At 50.2% G+C, this 23936-nt stretch overlaps 1 protein-coding gene across 1 annotated transcript; it reads left to right on the forward strand.

Annotated features, from left to right (window-relative positions):
• Positions 1–18122: 18122 nt before the first annotated feature.
• clrn3 (clarin 3) lies at positions 18123–21875 on the forward strand (the record flags this gene model as incomplete). Its single annotated transcript, XM_084490958.1, has 3 exons — positions 18123–18363; positions 18908–19093; positions 21598–21875. The coding sequence occupies 3 exons, from the start codon at positions 18123–18125 to the stop codon at positions 21873–21875; spliced, it is 705 nt and encodes a 234-aa protein (XP_084347084.1).
• Between the last annotated feature and the right edge of the window lie 2061 nt (positions 21876–23936).

The raw sequence follows: 23936 nt of genomic DNA on the forward strand, positions 1-23936 counted from the left end.
AAAAACTGGTGGAAGACAGCGGGAAAGAGGGAATGACAAAGGGAGGGGAACTGGTAATGCAGCACAGGTGAGAGGAACGGAAGCCAGCGTCTTCCTACTGCTCCCTGTGAGGGACAATCGCTCACTCCTCGCCGTTTATCATTTGGTGGAATCCAATCATTTCGTTTATGAACTGTTGCACCCCTCCCCCCTTTTCCCCGAAATAATTAAAAGGGGAAGATGGAATATTAATTACTTTCGGTCATAAATACGGAAAATACTTAATGAACTTTTCACTGTGATAAAGATGACTCATGGATCCCTCTCGGAATAATAAATGGTAGGAATTCTCTCTCTCTCTCTCTCTCTCTCTCTCTCTCTCTCTCTCTCTCTCTCTCTCTCTCTCTCTCTCTCTCTCTCTCTCTCTCTCTCTCTCTTCTCTCTCTCTCTCTCTCTCTCTCTCTCTCTCTCTCTCTCTCTCTCTCCCTGCAGTAATCTCGATCATAACAACCAGCCACTTCACGATGTGGCCCTCCTCACGCCACGAGTCTCCGGTGAGACGTCATGTCTAGCACAGGAGGACGGAGCTCCTTTGTGACGGGGAGTGCAGGGAGGTGGGGGGGGGCGGGGGGTGGGGTGGGGATGGAGCTGTCATTGGTGTGTGTGTGGGGGGGGGGGGGGGGGGGGGCGGGATCAGTGGGCTGATAAGAGACCCCCGCTACCTGTCATTGGGGGGGGGGGGGGGGGGGCATTATTACTGGTCCGGTTGACAGCAGTAAACAAAAGGGCCATGCACTCACCGACCTGACAAAACGAGATAAGAAGGGAGAGAGGAGGAGGGGAGGAGGGAGAGGAGAGGAGAGGAGAGGAGGAGGAGGGAGGGAGGATGAGGGGAGTGAGGGAGGAGGAGGTGTACGAGAGCATCGTGTCAAACGCTAGTTCACGAGAGCGTGACACTCAGCGTGCGTTGTGTCGGGTGGGGGGGGGGGGGTGAGATCGGGTGAGTGGGGTGTTACAGATCATGCATGCTGCTACAACACAGTGTGTAAAGTGATGGCTCATTCATGCTGCTACAACACAGTGTGTAAAGTGATGGCTCATTCATGCTGCTACAACACAGTGTGTAAAGTGATGGCTCATTCATGCTGCTACAACACAGTGTGTAAAGTGATGGCTCATTCATGCTGCTACAACACAGTGTGTCGTGTGATGGCTCATTCATTTCACTACAACATGGATTGTAATGGTGGGATCTCGCTGCTCATGGTGTTCATTACAACCAGTGAACTAGTGGGCAATTGCTGGTTCGATTAAAGTCCAATTTAAAAAGGCCTAACTGCCATGACTGCGCTTCAACTCATCATTTCACGCTGATATATAACAATGAAAATAATTGCACAGCGCAGAGAGCAACATATTGAGCAATTACTGCTTTGATTGGATATCTGATGTCTTATTTTTTTTGCTTAATTTAGTCTTTTGTTCCGGTAATGTGTCGAGTCTCATAAGAAACCTGACACACGTGACTTGCGTTGTCTTACACCGTCTGTGCTGGCTTCACGCTCAATCCCTGATTGGGCGACACCACCACAGCTACCACAGCAACAGGACCGTGCAAACTCTTCGTAAAAGGTGGCGGCGTGTGACTCAGGAGGCAGAGCGGGGGTCGACTGGTAACCGGAAGGTTGCCGGTTCGATCCCCTCGGCTCCTCCTCCTCCTAGCTGCAGAGTGTGGAGGTGTCCCCTGAGCGAGACGCCCTCACCCTGACCGCTCCCTGACCCGCTGGCTGCTGTCGCCCTGCGTCCTGCGATGTGTGAATGCGTGCATGAATGTGAGGCAATATTGCAAAGCGCTTTGAGCGGCCCCTGGTTGTAAAGCTCTACATGAATGCAGACCATTTACATTCAACCAGCGAGTGTTCCGAGTGTTCGAGTCCCCAGACGCGTCCCGTCTCCCAGTGGGGGGAGAGGGGACCGGGATTAGGAGCTGGATCATGGAAATCCTGAGGAAGCTCCGTTGGCTGCAGATTAGCCATGTTTCAGCCGCAGGAAAGTAGCCAGAGAGACAATGAGGATTTGTTGTTCCCTGATCACAATGCAGCATTCATCCCCAACAGGGTCAGACACAGGCCTGACCGACAGAGGAGGACACTGATTCCCCACCCCCCCCCCCCCTCTGCTTCTGACGGAACGATGCCATCCTCCCAAAGCCCAATTAGCCTTCCACTGAGCGGACTTCCAGAGGTCCAAGACAGAGTAAGGGTTGTAGAACGAAAGTTAATTCACATTCACAAATGTATGGATTGTGCAAATGTATGGATTGTGCACACTGTGACATAACATGGGCGCACAATGCATTCAATAAAATGTAAAAGAGGGAACACGTGAACACCAGATAACAACAGATGGATACAAGAACCAAATGGACGATACACAACGAGTTCCTACACGAGTACACAAACAGAGAAACACGGACGAGGAATGACTTCAGTGCTGTGGGGGGGGAAAATCCACCATCACAGAACACACAACCCGCTGTGAGTAGGTGACCCCCCCCAGGCTAGAGAGAGCACGCACGCACGCACGCACGCACACACACACACACACACACACACACACACACACACACACACACACACACACACACACACACACACACACACACACACACACACACACACACACACACACACACACACACACACACACACACAATGAGATCAAGTGAGGACACATCTCGACGCCCTTCCCCTGCGTTCAAACGTCGGAGACCCGACACAATCGTTCCTTCATTGTGCTGTTTTGCAATCGATATGGAGTCGTATTGTTGTGTTGGTGAACACAGAAATGACGACAGCTCGCGCGGTAACAAAGCCAACGTGAGAGAGGTGGTCTTATGAGGGCTCTGAGGTTGTTTACCTGCAGATACACGGCGTGCGGACATTGATAATAACATGCAGAGGAGGGGATGTTGATGATTAATGAGACCGTACAGTATGATGACCTATAGTGATATAGCACAAAAGAGTAATGACTTTGACACACACACACACACACACACACACACACACACACACACACACACACACACACACACACACACACACACACACACACACACACACACACACACACACACACACACACACACACACACACACACACACACTCCAGCGCAGTGCACCACTTGCTCTGTGAAACAAAACAAATGACATCAACTGAAGCCCATCAGCAGACACGAGTCGGAGGGAGGTGCTCTGAGTTCTCTGCAACTCAGACACACTGTGCGTATCACGGCCAGCTAGCAGCTAGCCTCAGACACAGTCAGCATATTAAGGCCAGTTAGCAGCTAGCCTCAGACACACTGTGCGTATCACGGCCAGCTAGCAGCTAGCCTCAGACACACTCTGCGTATCACGGCCAGCTAGCAGCTAGCCTCAGACACACTCTGCGTATCACGGCCAGCTAGCAGCTAGCCTCAGACACACTGTGCGTATCACGGCCAGCTAGCAGCTAGCCTCAGACACAGTCAGCATATTAAGGCCAGTTAGCAGCTAGCCTCAGACACACTGTGCGTATCACGGCCAGCTAGCAGCTAGCCTCAGACACACTCTGCGTATCACGGCCAGCTAGCAGCTAGCCTCAGACACACTCTGCGTATCACGGCCAGCTAGCAGCTAGCCTCAGACACACTGCGCGTATCACAGCCAGCTAGCAGCTAGCCTCAGACACACTGCGCGTATCACGGCCAGCTAGCAGCTAGCCTCAGACGCACTCCACTTATTATGGTCGGCTAAGTGTTGGTTCCAATTACGCACAGGACAACTTACTACTCACATGTAAGACCATATAACCTCCTCGCCCCCCACCCCCCAAAACCTCAACGGGACGCTGATACTACGCCACCTAAATCCTCACATGAACCTCCGTGTGTGCGATGCGACAGCCATTGTCAGGACAACTCAAACACACTCAATCCCAAAAACCAAACGGGTAATCATCTCTAGAAGACGGAAACACGCCGAGATAAGACCCCGAGGCAGTGGCCGCGGCCCGGGCTGCCTGGGCCCGATAAACGTAATCAGATGTGCCTCTGGTGCCGGAAGCCTCAGCCTGTAAAAGCCCCAGGGTGCTCGTCCAATCGGCTACCACCTCAAATCCAATCACTGCCCCCCCCCCCCACCCTTACCCGGAGAGAGGGGGGGGGGGGCGGGGGGCAGCATCAGCATCGTTATAAATTAAATATGAGGCGCGCACACACAGACACACCAGTTCATTCATTCATACATACATACATACATACATACACTGTGCATTACCAAGGATTAACTGGGAGAGATGTTTCTTAAATATGTCCCCTTTGAACGAAGGGTCAACCCAGAGGATTATCATGTCGTCTCACAAATCAGACTTTAGATTAACGTGCGATGGCAGACGCGCTCAAATATGGGCGTTTCCCTTCCTTTTCGCTTCATCTTCGTCTCGACCAGTCACAGTGCTGGAGGCGGCGGACTGTCTTTATAAGGAGAACGCAAAACTCAGCCGGGTCGACGTAACCTGTAGAGAACGTCTGTAGAGGTTTAAATTAACACCTTGAACACTGGCCACTGTGGAAAATAAGATTCATGACTAACACAAAGTTCACTTTCATTTTATCCATCACAACTCCTGAGAACTCCCCTGAGTAATTACCGAATCAATTCGAGTCAAAATGTAAATGCATAACTGGCATGGCCGTGCTTCCAACTCATCATTATAAGCTAATTTATACAACAGTTAAAATGTATGAAAGCCTCACCAATCTCCCTAATGAAAGTGGGTCTCCCTCCCAGACAATCTGCTAACACAGACGACTTCTGGATCCAAGAGGATCATATCTGCAACGCGTCTGCATGCTGATGAAGACCATTTGCAGATTTAGCAGATTTGAAGACGGACCAGTTCGGAGAGCAAGCCCCTTTGGACGCTGTGGGCCCACTTAAAAAAAAAACACCTTCTGCATATATACCATTGGAGGAACGACTCGCCCAATCACAGTCCACCATGGTCTGTGAGGGGTGGCCCCTCATTGGTGGAAAGACCGTTTCAAACCGTTTCCTCTCCATCATGTGAGCAGGAAGGTGATCACTGTCACCAGGGTTCCCTGTTTCAGCGGGAAGGGGGGGGGAGGAGGTGTTTCATGTTTCCAGTGAGTTCCCACGTCGTGTCACATCTATTTAGAGATTATGGACCACAGACCCCCCCGCCCCCCCTCTCTCCCCCGAATTAATACTCCCTTCCCCAATCAACACCTCTCACGCTCTCTCTCTCTCCCCACTCCTAGAATAAACCATGACTGATGTAATTCGATCACAAAAACGGAAAATACAAAATAAACTCTTTTCACTGTAATATGATGATTCATTGATCTCTCTCTCTCTCTCTCTCTCTCTCTCTCTCTCTCTCTCTCTCTCTCTCTCTCTCTCTCTCTCTCTCTCTCTCTCTCTCTCTCTCTCTCTCATTAGCCTTTGACTGAGCTGACTTCCAGAAGTCCAAAAAAAAAAAGAAGAAATTGGTCCAAGTACAAAAGTTAATTTCCTTCACAACTCGATGGATTGTGTCACAGATGCACACTGTGACACAATAAGGGTAAACATCACTTTAAAATCTAACGTAACAGAGAAACTAAGAACAGCATGACGACGGATAGACACACAGGAACTAAACCAACGATAACTCAACAATTCTCTCTCTGTGCCTCCGGACTCCTGGAAGAAACCAGTGTTGTAAAACCAGGCTCTCCGTGGGGGGGGGGCGGGGGGGGGTGCACACCACACGAGCCGTAACATCGTGGTTCCTGGATCATTAGGGTGGTGAGCTACCGCTAACCTGATTTTAAAAAAATACACAAGAAGCTGAAGCATCTGCGGCCGTTTCCAGGGCGATACATCCACCTTCACCTTCACCTTCACCTACACCTTCACCTTCACCAAAACGACTACTAGAGCTTGGCATGGTTCTACGATCATCCTTACCGGTACCGACAAGAGACATGTTATTTCTCTTTATTACGACAAATACTTATATAAGTGTGCGAGTCACTTTGGATAACAGCATCTGCTAACAACGCCCTGGGGGTGTGAACGCACACCGACCGCTCAGTTTAGCCACAACACAGCCCTCCGCCGTCTTCGCCAGTAACCCAAAACAGACTCACACTCGTCCGGGGGGCGATCGAGCGATCCGTTTCCATGAAGTCTGAGGGAACCCTCCTGGCTAGCTCCCCGGCCGACCGCTAACCACCAGCCTCCCCCCCGCTGGGCGCCGGCTGGCGGGTTGGATAGCGCAGCATCATCATCGACTTGGCGTTAGCGTATCAAGTCCTTTTTTTTGTGTTCTCTGGGGTTGTATACCCCCCCCCGGGCCAAGTCTGACAGCCTTTCCTCCTCCCCCCCCCCACCCACCGACCGACGGCTGCGCGGCAGCGTGTCGCGTTCGGTTCACAAGCGTTGGGAATAGGAACCCCCCCCCCCGCCCTGAAACACACCGCGGATAAACATCACAGCTGAACCACGGCGAGGGAGGGAGGGGGGGGGGGGGGGGGGGGGGGGGTGGGCAGCGAGGGGGAGGGGGAGGGGAGGGGAGGGGAGGGGTGGGGGGAGAGATTAAAACCGCTTGTAGATCAACGAGCGTTTCCGTTGGGATGTTCTGAGAGCCAGGCACATCGAGCGACCTCTGGGACCGCCTTGATGACCGGCGTCCCCTCTCGGTGACCCCGGGCCCACGCCCCTCTCTGGGGGCGGGGGGGGGGGGGGGGGGGGAGGCAAGAGGGGCGGCTAGAGTCACGCTCCACTGCTCCTCTGGAGCTCCCTCTCGTCCTTCGCATCCACAGCTCAAAGGGGTCAGCCGCACCCAAAACGTGACGTTACAGCGACAGTGACACGGCCGCCCGCAAGCGACCACACACACACACACACACACACACACACACACACACACACACACACACACACACACACACACACACACACACACACACACACACACACACACACACACACACACACACTCTCCCTCCTCTCCTCTCCTCTCCTCTCCCCCTCCCTCCTCTCCTCTCTCCCTCCTCTCCTCTCCTCTCCTCCCTCCTCTCCTCCTCCCCCCTCCCTCCCTCCTCCTCTCCTCTCCTCCTCTCAACACACACAGGAGACAGCCTGGCTTCATGGACATTTAAGAAAGTACACATGTGCTTCCTCTTCCTACCGTACCCACGGCAACAATGCAGTCATTGTGTTTTCTGTACGGCACACAGAGGGCTCATACAGTAAACAAGTGTACACGCACACACACACACACACACAGTGACTGCGGTTTCTATGCGATAAAAATTCACAGCCCCCACAATGTATATATTTGCCTTGAGAGTGTGTGTGTGTGTGTGTGTGTGTGTGTGTGTGTGTGTGTGTGTGTGTGTGTGTGTGTGTGTGTGTGTGTGTGTGTGTGTGTGTGTGTGTGTGTGTGTGTGTGTGTGTGTGTGTGTCCACCTTTTCCCCTCCATCTCTCTCATACCTCCAGGGGTACAGCACTGAAACACACACACACACGCACGCAGCCCCCCACCCCCGGCCTAGCTAGCTGATATAACGAGGGCTCTGTAGATATAGATACCACAAAGAATGTGTGTGCGCAGGGAGTGAGTGAGTGAGCCAGCGAGTGAGATAGAGAGAGAGAGAGGGCTAGAGGGAGAGTGAGAGACGGAGAGCAAGAGAGAGAGAGAGTGCGAGAGAGAGAGAGAGAGAGCGAGGTGGGGGAGGGAGACTGAGGCCCTGTGGAGTAGGTGTGGGTGGATGTAGGAATCAGTAGGAAGGAATCCAGTCTGCAAACAGCCGTCTGCTAGGCCCTCAGCCCAGCTACCAGGAGCCCTAGAGGGGGCTGGTTGGTGAGACAGGGCAGGCTGCTAGGCCCTCAGCCCAGCTACCAGGAGCCCTGGAGGGGGCTGGTGAGACAGGGAAGGCTGCTAGGCCCTCAGTCCAGCTACCAGGAGCCCTGGAGGAGGGAGGCTGGTGAGACAGGGCAGGCTGCCTTTCAGCAACAGCTCTGAGAAATCGTCCTTGCACTTAAAAATAGTACTTAGCATCATGTAGCATCTCACCCTAGCGTTGTTGTATACGGGGGAATGGTTAACCCAGCGGTTCTCAAAGTGTGGGGCGCGCCCCACTGGTGGGGAACAGAGACGTGACAGGTGGGGCGCGACAAACGGGAGGAAATTTCACTGAAAACTCCACATTTCTTATGGTAGGAGTGAAAGCTTGACAGTAGGGCTGGGCGATATGGACCACAAGTCATATCTCGTATTTTCAAGCAGAATGTCGCTATAAGATATATACATGCTATAAAATAAGTGCTGTCGCCGCGCTCCAACTCGTCATTCTACATCGGGGGCGCCGCGTCGCTGTGCTCGTTAACCTGCCTGTAGGCCAGGGTGGCTAAACATTTTAAAATTAGTCAGTCAAAAACAGTCGGAGCAAGATGTGGCAAATACATGTTTCGCTCTGAAGGGGATTTTAAAAAGTGACGCGAGCGGAAGAGCGGAGGCTGGGGGGGGAGCGTGTGTGAGCCAGAGGCAGAGCGGGACGGAGAGAGAGGTGAGCAGAGCAGTCCTGCACGGCTCTCATGTTGCAAACCCGCACCCGTCCTTATACCCGCACAACTTAAAACCACATCCGACCTGAATATCAGATCCAGCACCGGAGAAGTCTCGCTCTCTTGCTGCGCGGGATGCACTGAGCAGGGGTGGCGAGGATAAATCTGTCAATCTGAGCGATATTGGGAAACGAACGACCGTGCTTCTCGCCACCGCGATCACACACCGACAGAGTCGTCTTTAGGTGTTGTAACCGAGCAGCAGCTTCGTCCCGATGCTGAGCCTCGTCACTGGAGTCCTCCCCGTCCCATAGCGTGTCCGCTGACACTCCAGCTCTCTTCTCGGCCGGGGGGGCGCTGCTCGCATATTTTGTAGACGTGTCACTAATAATGATTTTTTTTTTATTTGAAATAGGCCTACATTTGAACATTTTAAGCTTGCAGCTTTGCAGCCACTCATGCAGGTATAGGTCTCATGAGTTCAATTGCTCACCTGTCTTGCCAAATGCATTGCTCGTCTTTTTTTTTTTTTTTAACAGATTGCAAAGTGGCACTTTTATTTTCTCTTTTTCTGAACTTGGTACAAGTCATGACACAGCTGCACTTTTATTTTCTCTTGTTGTTGAACTTGCTGTTATTTGACGTTATTGAGTTAGAATTTAGATACAACATGATGTAACTTGATGTTACTTCAATAAATGTGGAGATGTTAAGCTTGGCGTATTTCGTTAGCGTTGTGTTGGGGCGATGGGGGCAGGTGGGGCTTGAACATCCCCCCTTGTCCAAAGTGGGGGGTGACCGAAAAAGTTTGAGAACCACTGGGTTAACCTATAAATTGTTAGTTCTTGGCACTTGGTTCTATGAACATCCGTACTGTGCCGACCGCCTTACTGTAGTGCCCTATTTTAAGTCACTTTGGATAAATGCTAAATTCCATAAATGTAAAAAAAGAAGAAGCCGAGGAATGGAAGGAGAAGTGAACCTGCGCCTGGACGGAAGTTGAACCCCATGCCATTGTGGTCAGGCGGTTACTAAGAGGAAGTCCTCGACATCCACATATTCAACATTCAATTCCATTTTTACACCAAACAGAAACGGAAACCATTTCTTGCTACTAAATTGATAGAAATGTTTCAAGTGGAAGGGGAGAGAGAGAGGGGTGGTTTTACTTAGAAGTGGGATCAAGAGAATGTTTATTCGAAAACCAAGAATGCCCGACACATAAATACACAGAATAGAAGAGAATAGAAAAGTTTAAACCAGCACCACAGCGAAAGAATCCAAGGTGAAATGCCAAACGCTCAGTGAAAGAAACGCATGCATTCGTTCCCTCTGTGCGTTCCCTGCTTTATTAGAGATGCTTGCGTCTCGAGGAGCGGCTGTGTAGGAGATGCTGGCATTGAAGAGCGGTTTCTAAATAAATAGCGCTTACTACAAAAGCGTACATAACAGGGATGCACCTCCGCACGTCAAATAAATCAAATCAAACTTCATACTTCTGCTGCCGAGTCATTTTGCTCAGATAACGTGGGAGCCCTCTCCCGGGAAACACTGTGGCTCCACCACAACGCGTATCTCTGCCTGTGTTTACTTTCCCATATCAACATAAAGTCTAGCCCCCCCCCCCCCACCCGCCCCCCCCCCAAAACCCTCTCCCCAACCAATCACCAGACAGGAACCGCATATTGGATAGCAACCACGCAAACAAAATAACAGCAACCGAACCGGAAGCGACGAGCGTGAGGAGCTGGAGCTGAAGGAGGCGTGAGGCAGGAGGCAGGAGTCAGCCTTCCACTTCAGTCCCACCCTCACAGTTCCAACCAATCAGGCGGCGGTCTGTGTTAGTGTTAGTTCTGTGTCCTGCTCTGAACATCAGCGCACAACGCTCCACACAACGCTATACACAACGCTCCACACAACGCTATACACAACGCTCCAGGGTGTGGAGGTCCAGTGTGGTGAGGGGGGGGGGGGGGGGGGGGGGGGAGAGCAGCACATCACTGACATCTGCAACAACACTGGCTCAACACAACACTACACAACACAACACAACACAACACTGGCTTAACACAACACAACACTGGCTCAATACAACACTACACTGGCTCAACACAACACTACACAACACTGGCTCAACACAACACTACACAACACTGGCTCAATACAACACTACACAACACAAGACTGGCTCAACACAACACTACACAACACTGGCTCAACACAACACTACACTGGCTCAACACAACACAACACAACACTGGCTCAACACAACACTACACTACACAACACTGGCTCAACACAACACAACACTACACTACACAACACTGGCTCAACACAACACAACACTGGCTCAACACAACACAACACTGGCTCAACACAACACAACACTGGCTCAACACAACACTGGCTCAACACAACACAACACTGGCTCAACACAAAACAACACAACACTGCCGCAACACAACACAGTCAGCTGACCCCCTGGCGGAGTCAAAAGTTAAACAGTTAAGTTTATGTGAAAGAGACAATAAATAAATAAATGAACGGTTGACGGACGTCACGTCCTCCTGAGCACGGGTGCACAAAGCGCCCGGCGGGAGAATGGGTTGATTGTCTCCATGACAACGGACCTTTGATCTGACGTCAACGTGCGGACAGAGGCAAAGTGTCTCTCTCCCCCAGCCGCAGCAGCAGCAGCAGCAGCAGCTTTATAGCGCCGGGCCCTGACGGACCAATCGTTTTGATCACCGCACATTTACCAAAGTGACGACGCCTGGTCCTCACGGCAAACGACTTCCTAAACGAACCGTAGTGAATCGTTTTAATGCCGCCTTTCCTTTTACCGCCCTCCTAATAAAAAGGCAACGATCAGACACCATAGGAGCTTTTCACTCGGCGTGAAAAGAGTTTGTTCCCGGCGGCGACAATACGGCAGTGTTGCACATTACGGTCCGAAGCGGTGATGACGCAAAGACCCCAACCCATGGGAAAATGTATACAAAATAATTCAGTTTTAGTCACGCGTCATCAATAATGCATGAGGAGCCGACGCCTTCGTATCATCAACCTCTTCAAGGACACAACCGGACCATTATCGTCCCTCCGTCTGCTGCACGCTCTCCACAATTCCACACAACGTCACGGTTGTAGGGTAGCGGGGAACCACAGCTTTTTACATGAGTTGTCGAACTGCAAAGGCCAAATAAAGCAACAGGAATTACCACGACTTTTACATCACATAAGAAATAAACTGGTACAAATGCTTGACCACACGGGGGGTGGGGGTGTATTTAACGGTAGGTGTGTTTAAGGTCCGTTCAGAGAAACTTGATCCTGCGTGACCAGTTGTTAAGACAGAAGGAGTCAATATGCAGACCTTCGCTGAGACGGAGCAGGAAAGTCGATAGGACTCTGCTGCAAGACGTAATCCATCCTCCAGGAGACGAAGGAGAGAGGGAGGAGAGGAGGGAGGGAGGGAGGAGAGAAGAGGAGAGGAGAGATGGTGGAGAGGAGAGAGGGAGGAGAGGAGAGAGGGAGGAAGAGGAGAGAGGGAGGAGAGGAGAGAGGAGAGAGAGAGGGAGGAGAGCAGAGGAGAGGAGAGAGGAAGGAAGAGGAGAGAGGGAGGAGAGGAGAGGAGAGGAGAGAGGGAGGAGAGGAGAGAGGAGAGAGAGAAGGAGGAGAGGAGAGGAGAGAGGGAGGAGAGGAGGGAGGGAGGAGAGAGGGAGGGAGAGGAGAGGAGAGAGGGAGGAGAGGGAGGAGAGGAGAGGAGGGAGGCGAGGGGAGGAGAGGAGAGGAGAGGAAGGAGGAGAGGAGAGGAGAGAGAGAGAGAGAGGGAGGAGAGGAGAGGAGAGGAGAGAGGGAGGAGAGGAGGGAGGAGAGGAGAGAGAGAGAGGGAGGAGAGAGCCGTAAAGCAGGGCCGTCAAAGGGCCTTGGGAGCCGTGTGGGGCCCGGCCCCGGTGCGAGGGAGAGATGCTGATCCCTTTGACATAAGCCTCCTCCTCCTCCAGCGCCTGAGAAACACACGACGGGAGAAGCACATGACGCAAGCCACGCCGGCCTCCAGTGGAAAAACCTCTCAGCGTCCAGGAGTGAGGAAGAGTTCAGGGGGTGGGGGGGGGGGGGGGGGGGTGAGCCCGGGGAGTGCGTTGCAGTTTCACGAGACACTTTCACGAGAAACGAGACTAGCCGAGAACGGGGGCCGCTCCGGTTTTAACAATGCTAGAGTGATCTTCCTCGCTCAGAGCGGGTGAAAACTAAACGCAACACAAAGAAGAGCCGGCTCTCTAGGAATGCGAGGCCCTCCGTGTCTCGGCCTGCATCAGATCGCGGCGCGGCCTCACAGCCCGTCACGCTGAGAGCTGCGCTGTGTGCACAACGCCGCTCAGAGCCGTCATTCCCCCGTGGCAGCGCGGCGTCCGATGCGGTGTGTGTTTTTTAAGATTGTTGCTCGTCTGTGCTTCGTTCCCGCCGCTGCAGATGATGACGTTCTATAGCCGTTTCTCAATTCGCGTTCTCGTGTGTTCTCGTGTACTTGCGTTCTCGATAAACGTCATCAGTGGTAGCCCCAAGCACTGTTCCAATACCAAGAACGCGAGAACGCGAGTACTGTCGAAAAACCCGGAAGTGTTCTCGATGCGTTCTCGATGAGGCCGTTCTACCGAGGATGCATCGGAGGTGACTCGTGTGGACTTGGGACTGTTAAATATCCCAGAATGCATCATCGAGTCCGCTGCTGTTCCGATTGCAGAGCGCGTACTCGCGTTCTCGGAAGTCTGTACTTGAAAGTCCGGACTTGCCAAGTACGTACTTCCAAGTCCGCGAGAACGTAGTCCGCGTACTTGGTATTGAGAAACGGCTTAAATATCCACGGTGTGACTCACATTCATTTCGGATAAAGTTTAGCGATACAGGTCTCCGAAAAATACTGACTTCCAGAAGTGTTCACCCCCCCGCTTTGACCCATGACACAGCAGAGCACAGAACGGAAGAGGGAACCAAACCAAACTAAAAGTCCTGCAAAATAAAATGTGAAAATTGAATCGATCAACACGGCATGGCAAGTGTATAAACAAACATGAGGTCCCGCCCACAGCGGGGATGTTAACAAGACTACCGGCCGGTCCGTCCGTCCGTCCGTCACTCCCCTCGTCGCTACACCAGGGCGTGAGAACCCACACCACAGCAGCCGTGGAAGCAGAAGTGGGTTATGCCCTCCTGGTTGAACACTTGTTAAACGGACCTCAGGGGTGAGCGGGTTCATCGCGGCTGCCAGCGCTGGTCTAGTGCTGGTCTAGCTGCGGGTGTACCGACACAACTACAACAGAGAAGCTATGTAGCGCCTGAGGGGAGGAGAGACTCTACAACGCCAGTGGGAGTGACATCAAGGCCTTCCCACGACCACGGCGCTCAGCGCCGCAACAGCCTTTGTTCACAACACACTGACGTGGAGACGCGCACACAACGCTAAACATTTCAGTTTCAATCACGGCAGCAGAGCGAGAACGCGGGCCGTAGGCGGGCGTCACGGAGCAGGCTTCAGACGGACACGGCGGTCGTGCACGCCCTGAACCCTGGGTCCTGTCGTGTCTCCCATGCGGCTCTTCTTCAGGCGGTGGTGAACACCTCCCTGACACAGAGACGTAGACGGGGTCCGGTACACAATATATTTTTTTTTTTTCCCCGTAGGATCAGTCTGGGATTCTGGCCTCTGATTGGTTACAAGGGCTCTCCTTTAGATCGGGTTTCGATTAGTCCTAGCGTTGTTTGCGGGAGTGTAGGGTTAGGGTTAGCCCTTACCCCCAAATCCAAACCCTAAGTCTAACCCTAACCAATCGGAGGAGAGCCAGTCTAACCAATCAAGAGGCGAGAATCCAAGCCTTATCCTACGGAAAAAAATATCGCCTACCGCGAGGGCCGAGGGTGACCTGCGCATGGCCTAGACCTCCTGACCTGACACACCACCGCAGAACCGGTAGGATAAACACGGGAGATACGATGAGTTATGAGTTCCATAACGCTAACCAACACTCCCGTTCTGTGGGGGAAATCATCGCGGTCTCATCCAGTCTGGGGGGACGCTGCCTAACTCACAACAGGTGTTGGTGTCGGTGTGATGAGGATTGACCTCACATGACACACACACACACAGGATGATAGTGAGAGAGAGAGAGAGACAGCAAGAGAGGGAGACAGTGACAGAGAGACATACGGAGGGAGAGAGACAAAGAGGGAGAGAGACAGAGGGAGAGAGAGCGACAGAGAGAGACAGAGTCAGAGAGAGAGAGTGAGTCAGAGAAAGAAAGAAAGAAAGAAAGACGGTGGTTTGCACAGCTGTATGAACCGTCTCTGTGGGGGCCGTGTTGGTTACAAAGGGGCCATCTGAAGAGGGCTTCAAGGGGCCCCACGTCTTGTGATGTGGGACTCCTACATCCGACCCATTAGTGGGGGGGAGGGGGGTGTGAGGGGATGTGAGAGGCTGGAGTCCACCAGGCAGGAAGCCACGTCACTGGTCACTGACCAACGACGCGCTCCGAGTGGACCATTAACAGCGAATCACTATCTCCACTACGGTTATATGACACAACGGTTTCGCGGGATGAATTATGAATGAAGGAAATGTTCCAGTTCCCCGGAGGCAACTTGGTAGTGAAGCGAAGGCCAACGCGTCCTGCGAGCCTTTAAAAACATGTCATCTTCCTCCTCAGGATTTTTCCCATGCGTTTGGTTATGGCCGAACCATTTAAGCCGGGTGCCAGCATCTAAAAGCAGATTGCATTGCTCGCATTTCTCGGCCAGAGCCAAGGGCTGCACCGCACGTCGTGTGTTGATCATACGGGGACGCGGAACGGCAGTAAAACAAATGACAGGTTGCAAACAAACAGCCAGCTTCGTGCTTTTTTTTTTTTTTTAGTTTACTGTTGTTGTTGTTGAAGAAAGAAAAAAAACACGCATACTTCCAACGCCCATGTATTATTCATGAAGCTGCCAATTTAGCGGTGGCTTCCTCGACGCCTCTAATTAGTTTCTGTCCCTACCTACCTCCGTCTCGTTACGAGACGCAGGATGTGGGGAGTGTGTGACCGCAGAGCGGGGTGACAACTAGCACGGCTCGGCCCGGCCCCTGCGCTGTACGAGTGGGATCCGGAGGGTTGTTGTTGGGTCCAGGGATGTTTGAAATACACGCAGGGCTCTGCACCACACTGTAGCCCGGGTCTAAAGCGCACACTGTACCGCCCTGTATGCAGGTATGCAATCAGAGAACGCTGGGGGCGCGTGGATCACCTCGATGGGAACGCGTTGTGGAAGTATGGATGCAGAGAGTCCTGCCTTGTTCAGATATAATTTCATTTTCAGAACGTGGATCATTGCCATTGCCTTCAGTACCACTGCATTGAAACATCCGCACATCCTCGTTTCAATGGGATTATTTTGTTCAGTGTGAAGTTTATGTTTAGTTGCAGCATCTTACTTCCACAATATCTCCCCCTGAAACACATCGCACAGAGAGGATCCGCGGCCGCACATGCATTCAGTAGCCTACCTATGCCTCTACAAGAAGTACACAGCCTACACTAACGCTGAAGCCTACTTTACACTCTTCGACATGCTGTCTTCAGTTCTGAGACACTTTAGGGAACAGATCTCTCTAAAATAACGTCAACAAAACGAACGCTATCCCGGTACCCGAAACGCACTCCAGAACAGCAGGGCTGACAGCAGCGAGCCGAAGGGGAAACGGGTTCGACAATGACTCTAGTGAGCGCGTATCGTCTCGTATCCAGGAGAGATGGACCAACCATACAGCCGGTTTATCAAAGCGCCAGCTGCGTCTCTGATCCGCGGTACAGGCATGCGGCCAGTGGGTGTTTCCACGTCCAGGCGCCCCGCGGCGCCTGGACGGGGGGGCTGTCAGGTAAACCCTCACCATCACGTCGCGCAACGCTTCAGCCAAACACCGGATAAAAACCGGAGAAACGTGGGTCCAGATCAAAGACGAGCAGCGTGACAATTAACGCAGATATCACTTACCTCGCGGATCTTTCAGGAATACATCCGGTATGTGTGTGTGTGCGTGTGTGTGTATGTGTATGTGTGTGTGTATGTGTGTGGGCGCGCACCACTGTACACACAGCGCCGCCACTCTCCTGCTGCCTTTCACGCCTTTCCCCGGGAAAGAACCGTTTGTGTTGAGTCGAACATCACCGCGCTGTCGCTTCTCTGCTCCCCGCCCCCCCTCTGGCGGGGAGAGGGAGCCCCCTAGCGGAATTTTATTGACATTTAACAAGAAAAATTAACGTTGAAATACTCGACCGGGGCAGCTAGGGGCCGACTGTGACGTCGAATAAAGCCTGGCGGGGAGAGGGAGCCCCCTAGAGGTGCGCTCCGGTACTACACCACCAGGGAGCTTAATGTCAACCACCACAATATATGATATAAATCCATAGGATAGGGCCATGTTTTATATTAATTCATGCTATTAATGTTAGTAACAGTACTTTAATCTATAGTCTACTTTAAATATAGGCGTGTTTGATGATATCATTGATTTGATTAGCCTAATATTTAATCATGTTTTATTATATTTTTTATAGTATCTAGATATGCACATTCTGGGCCATCTCCTTCATCTTAATAAAAAAAAATATATATATAATTAATATTAATATTCTTATTCTCTATCTCATGTTTCTATAATGTAGCACTCAGCACGTTGCTTGTCTGTGAGTGTCTTTGTGGTTCAATGCACTTAATGAATGAATAAATAAATGAAGTGAATTCTAATCTCCCTGTTCCTTCTTGGACCACCTTTTTATTGCCAAACAAAGTCTCTCTCACACACACACACACACACACACACACACACACACACACACACACACACACACACACACACACACACACACACACACACACACACACACACACACGAGTGCAGATGTCAATGATTCATCTGCAGTAAACATTCTAAACGATTTACCGCCTGAACCTGCCATAAAGTCACATGACATTGGGATAAGTCTGAATTCTACTTTACAAACACATCGTGACGTCACATCGCAGTGACTGCGACGTGACGTCCAATCCTACATTATGGCCGACATGTCTGTATTCATTGAGTGTTTTTTTTTCTCATATTTCGCTCTACAAATCCACCTTAAAAGACAGCAACGTAGCCCAGCGGAAAAACACCCTCTGCCCCATCGGGCCTATACAGTCTGGGACGTTAGGTGAGGGTCTGTAACCAACCCGTCCTCCTCCACCTGTTTGGAGATAAAAGCGTGACATGACAACCTCCTATCTTGTCTTGATTTTTCCGACCAAAGGTCACGTCCATAAACACAGCGTTTTACGAGCTGCAATCCTTATTCCTGTCACCGGCCCACACACCGCCGCACCCAAGAGGGCAAGTCCACCACCAGCCCCTGCACCTCAAACGCTGCCCTGAGCGCACCTGGGACCGGATCAGCCTTCAGGCCACACGGCACACGGCTGTAGAGCCACAGACACACCGGGACGACGGGACCATGCCTTCCACCACCAAGATCCTCTACTTCTTCTCCAGCGCCCTGGCCAGTGCCATCGCGGTGGGGCTGCTGGGGTTCTGCATATCCACCACCTGGACCCACGCCACCATGGAGTGCGCTGCCAACACGCCCAACGCCACGTACGGCAACGGGACCGCCACCATCACCTTGAAACTCTTTGATTTGATCTCGGCGAGGACGTCCTGCCCGGTGATCGGACGCGCACCCGAAACCTTCGAAGGTAAACGAGCGGACCTGAACGTCAACAACACAAAAAAAAAAGATTAGAAAGCGTGTTCAAAAGATCTACTGATGAGCCATAAGAATGGGAGACGGTAAATGGACTGCATTTATGTGGTGCTTTCTAACCAGTGGCCGCTCAAAGCGCTTTACAATTATTGCCTGACATTCACCCGTTCATGCACACATTCACACACTCGACGGCGGAGTCGACCACGCAGGGCGACAGCCAGCGGGTCAGGGAGCAGTCAGGGTGAGGGCGTCTCGCTCAGGGACACCACGACACTCAGCTAGGAGGAGGAGCCGGGGATCGAACCAGCGACCTTCTCCTGGTTACTCCTGAGCCACTGCCTCCAAAGAAGACATTTGTTCATGTCCTCATCCACTTGAGCGGCCTACTATTCAAACAACTCAACACTCAAACCCATCCCTGGATCAGTGATACGAAATCATAGCTCTGAGCTGGGAACACCGCCCCCCCCCTCCGCCTCCTCTGTCCTGCACCGGAGAGACTCCGGCCCTAACGTTGTTGTGTATGTTCGCAGTGTTCCACGAGCTGTGGCGGGTCGGCGGTGCGGCCGTGTTCCTCCACGGCCTGTGCGTCCTGCTGCTGGTCCTGTGTCTGCTGGCGTCCAGCGGCAGCATCCTCATCTCCCTGTACAACAGCATCAGCAACCCCTACGAGACCTACATGGGCCCCGTCGGCATCTACGCCTGCAGCTCCGTCAGCGGTGAGCCCCCACGCCACCGGGTCGGGTGGACAGATGTTCCCATACCCCCTTTTTTTTTTTTCCTTCCCGATACCGGTTCAGAATACTGGACTTTAGAATCGGGCGATAGCGAGTATATATACCGATACAGCGTCTAGCATTGTCATGGTGCCTTCTTTTTGTCTCGTAATCGCGACTTGCAGCTCAGGTGTGACGTCACATCCGTCTCGTAAAACGAGTGAACCCGGGTTTTTTTTCGTTCTATTTGGCACACGACAAGACGAGTCGGAGCCCTGCTTTCTGCTCAAGAATCGGCATTGTTGTCACAGCAGCATGGAGCGTCTCTAGCCAATTACAGCGGCACAAGCTACAAAATAGGCGGTATTTAACACATGATAAGACTGTAACGACATGCCTATAGGTAACAGTATACAGCGCTATGTGTACGACTTCTTCATTTGGTTACAACAAAAACACAAGTGCTTAAATTAGTAGAAAACCACAATGTTTACTTATGTGATGCTCGGAGTAGCCATCTTTGTTACTGAACTCGGGGTCCTCTGAGTTCAGACGAGTTGACGAGTCGTTTTTACGACCTCGGGGGGCGTGCTATTTGCAACTTCCGGTTCGTAACTCGGAAATCCGACTCGCAGATCGAGTCGGGTGGACAAATAGAAGGCACCATAACTACTAGCAACACTTGTTCTTATTGAAGGGTTCTCTGACTATGGCGGCGATGTCAAGTCGGTTCACTTACCGTCTACAAAATATTTTTGCAGAACTAGATAATTTACATTTATAATCTATATTTATAATCATACATTTGTATTCTTGTGGTTAAGTGTGCTTGCATGCATGTTTTTCCGACTCCGTTTCCCATTCCGACTTTCCACCTTCGACCGTTACCGAACGCAGCATGACACCGTAGTGTTTGATGTTCTTGTAAATTAGAGAGTCATGTGATGGTGTCGGATTGACGCAAAGACTTGGTACTCAGTGATAACCGATACTACATTTTAGGCCGTATCGGAGGAATTTCGGATACTGGTATCGGTATCGGAACAACTCTAGTCTGGTCTCGCCTTTAGCAGTAGAAGATGTTTTCTGAGTAAACCATCGATACCTAAGTTGGAATTGATATCTAGAGGATCCCTTGTTTGCTGTGTTTCTGCTACGTCTATATTTCTTGCATATCTTTAGCCTCGTAGCATAATTGCCTAAGTCCTAATTTAAGGTTAATCTCGTATTGAGTGTCAAAAAAACGCCCAAGTTAAATGACTTGGGCTGAAAGTAATTATGGAATGTAAAAAGCAGTCTGATTGGCTCAGGATATAGCCAATGAAGCACAGTAAATCAGCAGTGTTAGGTTAGATATCACAAAGATATTGTGATAGATACTGGCCAAAATATGACTTAGGCACGACATCTTGATATTGACATTGTTATTATTGTCCTTGTATTTCAGTTGTATTGAGTATTCCTTGTTTCTACTTCGAGGATGGCTTATACCTAAAACAGTAGGCCTATTAGCCTACAGAATGATGGTTAATTCCACTGATGACGAGAACATTGGAACATTACAACCACCAGACAGCTGCCAGTGTCAGGCCTGTGGTGGGTGAGGGTTAGAATCCCACTCCACCAGTGTCAGGCGGGATGCCTTGCTCTACGGTAGTTTGATGTTGTTTGATGGAAGTATGCAGTTTGAGAAAAGAGTATAAAAAGGAGATGTTTGTTTTGGTGCCTGGATACTTTCCCCAAGTACAGAATGTGTAAGAGATTCTGAGAAAACAATCGTGATTATATTGAACAAAACAAAATATACATAGGTATTATATTGGTCAATACATGATATGATTATCATATATTGAAAAAAATATATATATATATATACATATATATATATATATATATACATATATATATATATATATATATATATATATATATACGGTTACGGAAGTATGGCGAAATTATTATAATTTTTTTTCAATTTTGAAAAAGCGAGAAAGCAAAGTGCAAAGTGTACGGCGGTTGCTATGCAACACACTGTAGCGTCCTTCAGAGAGAAGGTCGAGTTCACTCACCGGGTGCCTATTGCTTTACAACATTTCCACCCTCTCCATCAATCAACATGTTTTTAGCCTTCAGTGAACTATGCTATTGCTTTTATATATAAATAGACAACAGATCGAGCGGAGTGATACTGAACTCTGTAAACTGAACTGGCGTCAAAGCTGTGTGTATACGCTCATTATACAACAGTGGGGAACCAATCAGATCGCTTGATTTAAGCCACCCCGTTTTATAAATATAGGCCTATATATAATGGGTCAATATATGATATATTTTGTCAGTATTGATGTCAAGCGTCGGTCTCAAACCGCAACAATCACGTCGCTGTTTGCTACCTACCGCTCACCCAGACCCTTACCCCCCCCCTCCCCCCTCTCCCTCCCTCTCTCTCTCTCTCCCTCCCTCTCTCTCCCTGTCTCTCTCTCTCTCTCTCTGCTCCTCCCCCCCAGCCTGTCTGTCGTCGCTGCTCCTCATCCTGTTCGTCATCAACGTGTTCGTGACGCGCGTGCCGGAGGAGCTGGCCGTCGTGGTCAGCACGCTGGGCCCGCTGCAGGTGCGCAACGCGCAGGTGTCCATGGGGCTGGGCTACTACCTGGTGCTGCCCTACCTGGCCCTCACCCTGCTGGCCGTCGGCCTGGTCTACCTCTACCAGCACGCCGCCTACACGCACCGGCGCGAGCAGCAGAGGCCCACCGAGGACGCGCCCAAGGAGGTGATGATGTACTGATGACGTCCCCGGGGGGGGGGGTCGTCACGACAACGAGAGGAGGACGTTAAATCCAGGGCGGACGTTGGTGGATCATGGCGGGGTGATGGGGAACGAGGAGAACGAGGAGTCCTATGGCCGGAGTGTCCACGATCTATTTATTGTATCTATATAGATATATATCTATATAGATTTTTATATATATATATATATATATATATACTGACTAGATATCATAGATGTATATACTGACTAGACATCATAGATGTATATACTGACTAGACATCATAGATGTATATACTGACTAGACATCATAGATGTATATACTGACTAGACATCATAGATGTATATACTGACTAGATATAGATATATGTTTTTAAGGAAATCTCCAATCGGGTCGGGTCAAACGTGTGTTTGTGGTAATGCTAGTAAAAAATTAATTTCAAATACTTTTTTTTTTTTTTACTATCATTACATGTCTGACCTATGTCAGAAACCAACCCGCTTGAATATTGCCTTAAAAGGAGGCGTTTTAGAGTGATTTAGACTGGGAAAGGACCTCTGCCCCGTCGACTTTCAGTCATTCAGGTGGGTGGTTACCCCGCCGCAAGATGACGCATACTTAGCAGCCGAATGCGATATCTAGTCAGTATATATATCTATGATATCTAGTCAGTATATATATATATATATGATGGGCGAGGAAGAGCCATTAAAGAGAGATAGCGATGTGTCAGAGTATAGCGGGCGTGGATCGGGTCTATTAATAACGTACGGTTCTCTTGGAGGATTATAAACGACGTTTCGATTGCTTGATGGTTTAAACTGTTGACGCACGTGTCAGTGACCTTAATGTAATTATCAAAATGCAAGAGAGGGGGGTTAGGGAATTGTTAGTTATAAAATGACAACATATAATATGATATCAGAATGAGGAAGTGAAGGGAAAGGTAAATACATACTATAACATGTGGGAGACTACTGTGTCTACTTATTTGACTGCTATTTAATCTTGTAGATTTAAATAAAGTGTTACAAATTATTATGATTACTGTTTTGAAGTGTATTGGCTGGATAAGACGACTAGTTTAGTACAATTTCCTGAATTCTACAATATACAGTATTGCCTCAAAAGTAGGCCTACGACATGCTGCGTAAAGACTGTGAAAACATGTGCTGACGCATCTTCTGATAAACACAGCGGTAGGCTACACAGCCCTTCAGGTTAAACACGGATTGTGTAAATGTAACTCTGCTGCCCTCCAGCGTCTAAAGGTGTTAATGCAAGGAAAATGTTCAAACGCATCCGTTTAGGAATAGACCTCTGAAGAATAAGTCCCGCCTCCGAGTCTCCGGTTCCCTCGGTTTATCAAATATAAAAACACCCTATCAAACATCAGATCAGAGACTGTAGTCGAAATTATTTTGCATATTGTAAATGTTGTTAACATTAATATCAACGATATATATATATATATATATATATATATATTAATATATATTAATAATTATAATATATACATTTACATTTAGGGCATTTAGCAGACGCATTTATCCAAAGCAACTTACAATACAGTAAGTAGATTAGTCAGAAGAAAGAGAAAATAATAATAATAAAAATAATTAAAAAAAATAATAAAAAAAAACAATACATGGCTATCGGTACAGTAAGGAGATACAGTAATATACAAATGAGGTATGAATACTATTAACATGAATACGCTAGTTGGGGGGGGGGGGGGGGGGGGGCGGGCTACGGACGTTCCCAGGAGAGCGACGGTCCCACAGGTAACGTGGGAAGCAGTCTGGGGGATTACCGTACTTACCTGTGAGGCTCGCGTCTCACGACAGAGGGCCGCGCACTAAGACGCCCCTCTGGAGGCTCAATGCTGTGTCGCATCCCCCCCCCTCCTCCCTGCCTCCCCCCTCCCTCCCTCCCTCCTCCCCCCCCCCCCTCCCCCCCTCCCAGGATCAGCCGGGATCCTCCTGACGATGAGAGACGAGGCATTAATGGCAGTGCGGCGCAATCCGTTATCAAAGGCTTTTCAACTGCGCAAAGGCACTCATGGCAAACACACACAC

The sequence above is a fragment of the Micromesistius poutassou genome (genome assembly GCF_964030765.1).
Source record: "Micromesistius poutassou genome assembly, contig: SCAFFOLD_696, whole genome shotgun sequence".
In the NCBI taxonomy this organism is placed as follows: domain Eukaryota; kingdom Metazoa; phylum Chordata; class Actinopteri; order Gadiformes; family Gadidae; genus Micromesistius; species Micromesistius poutassou.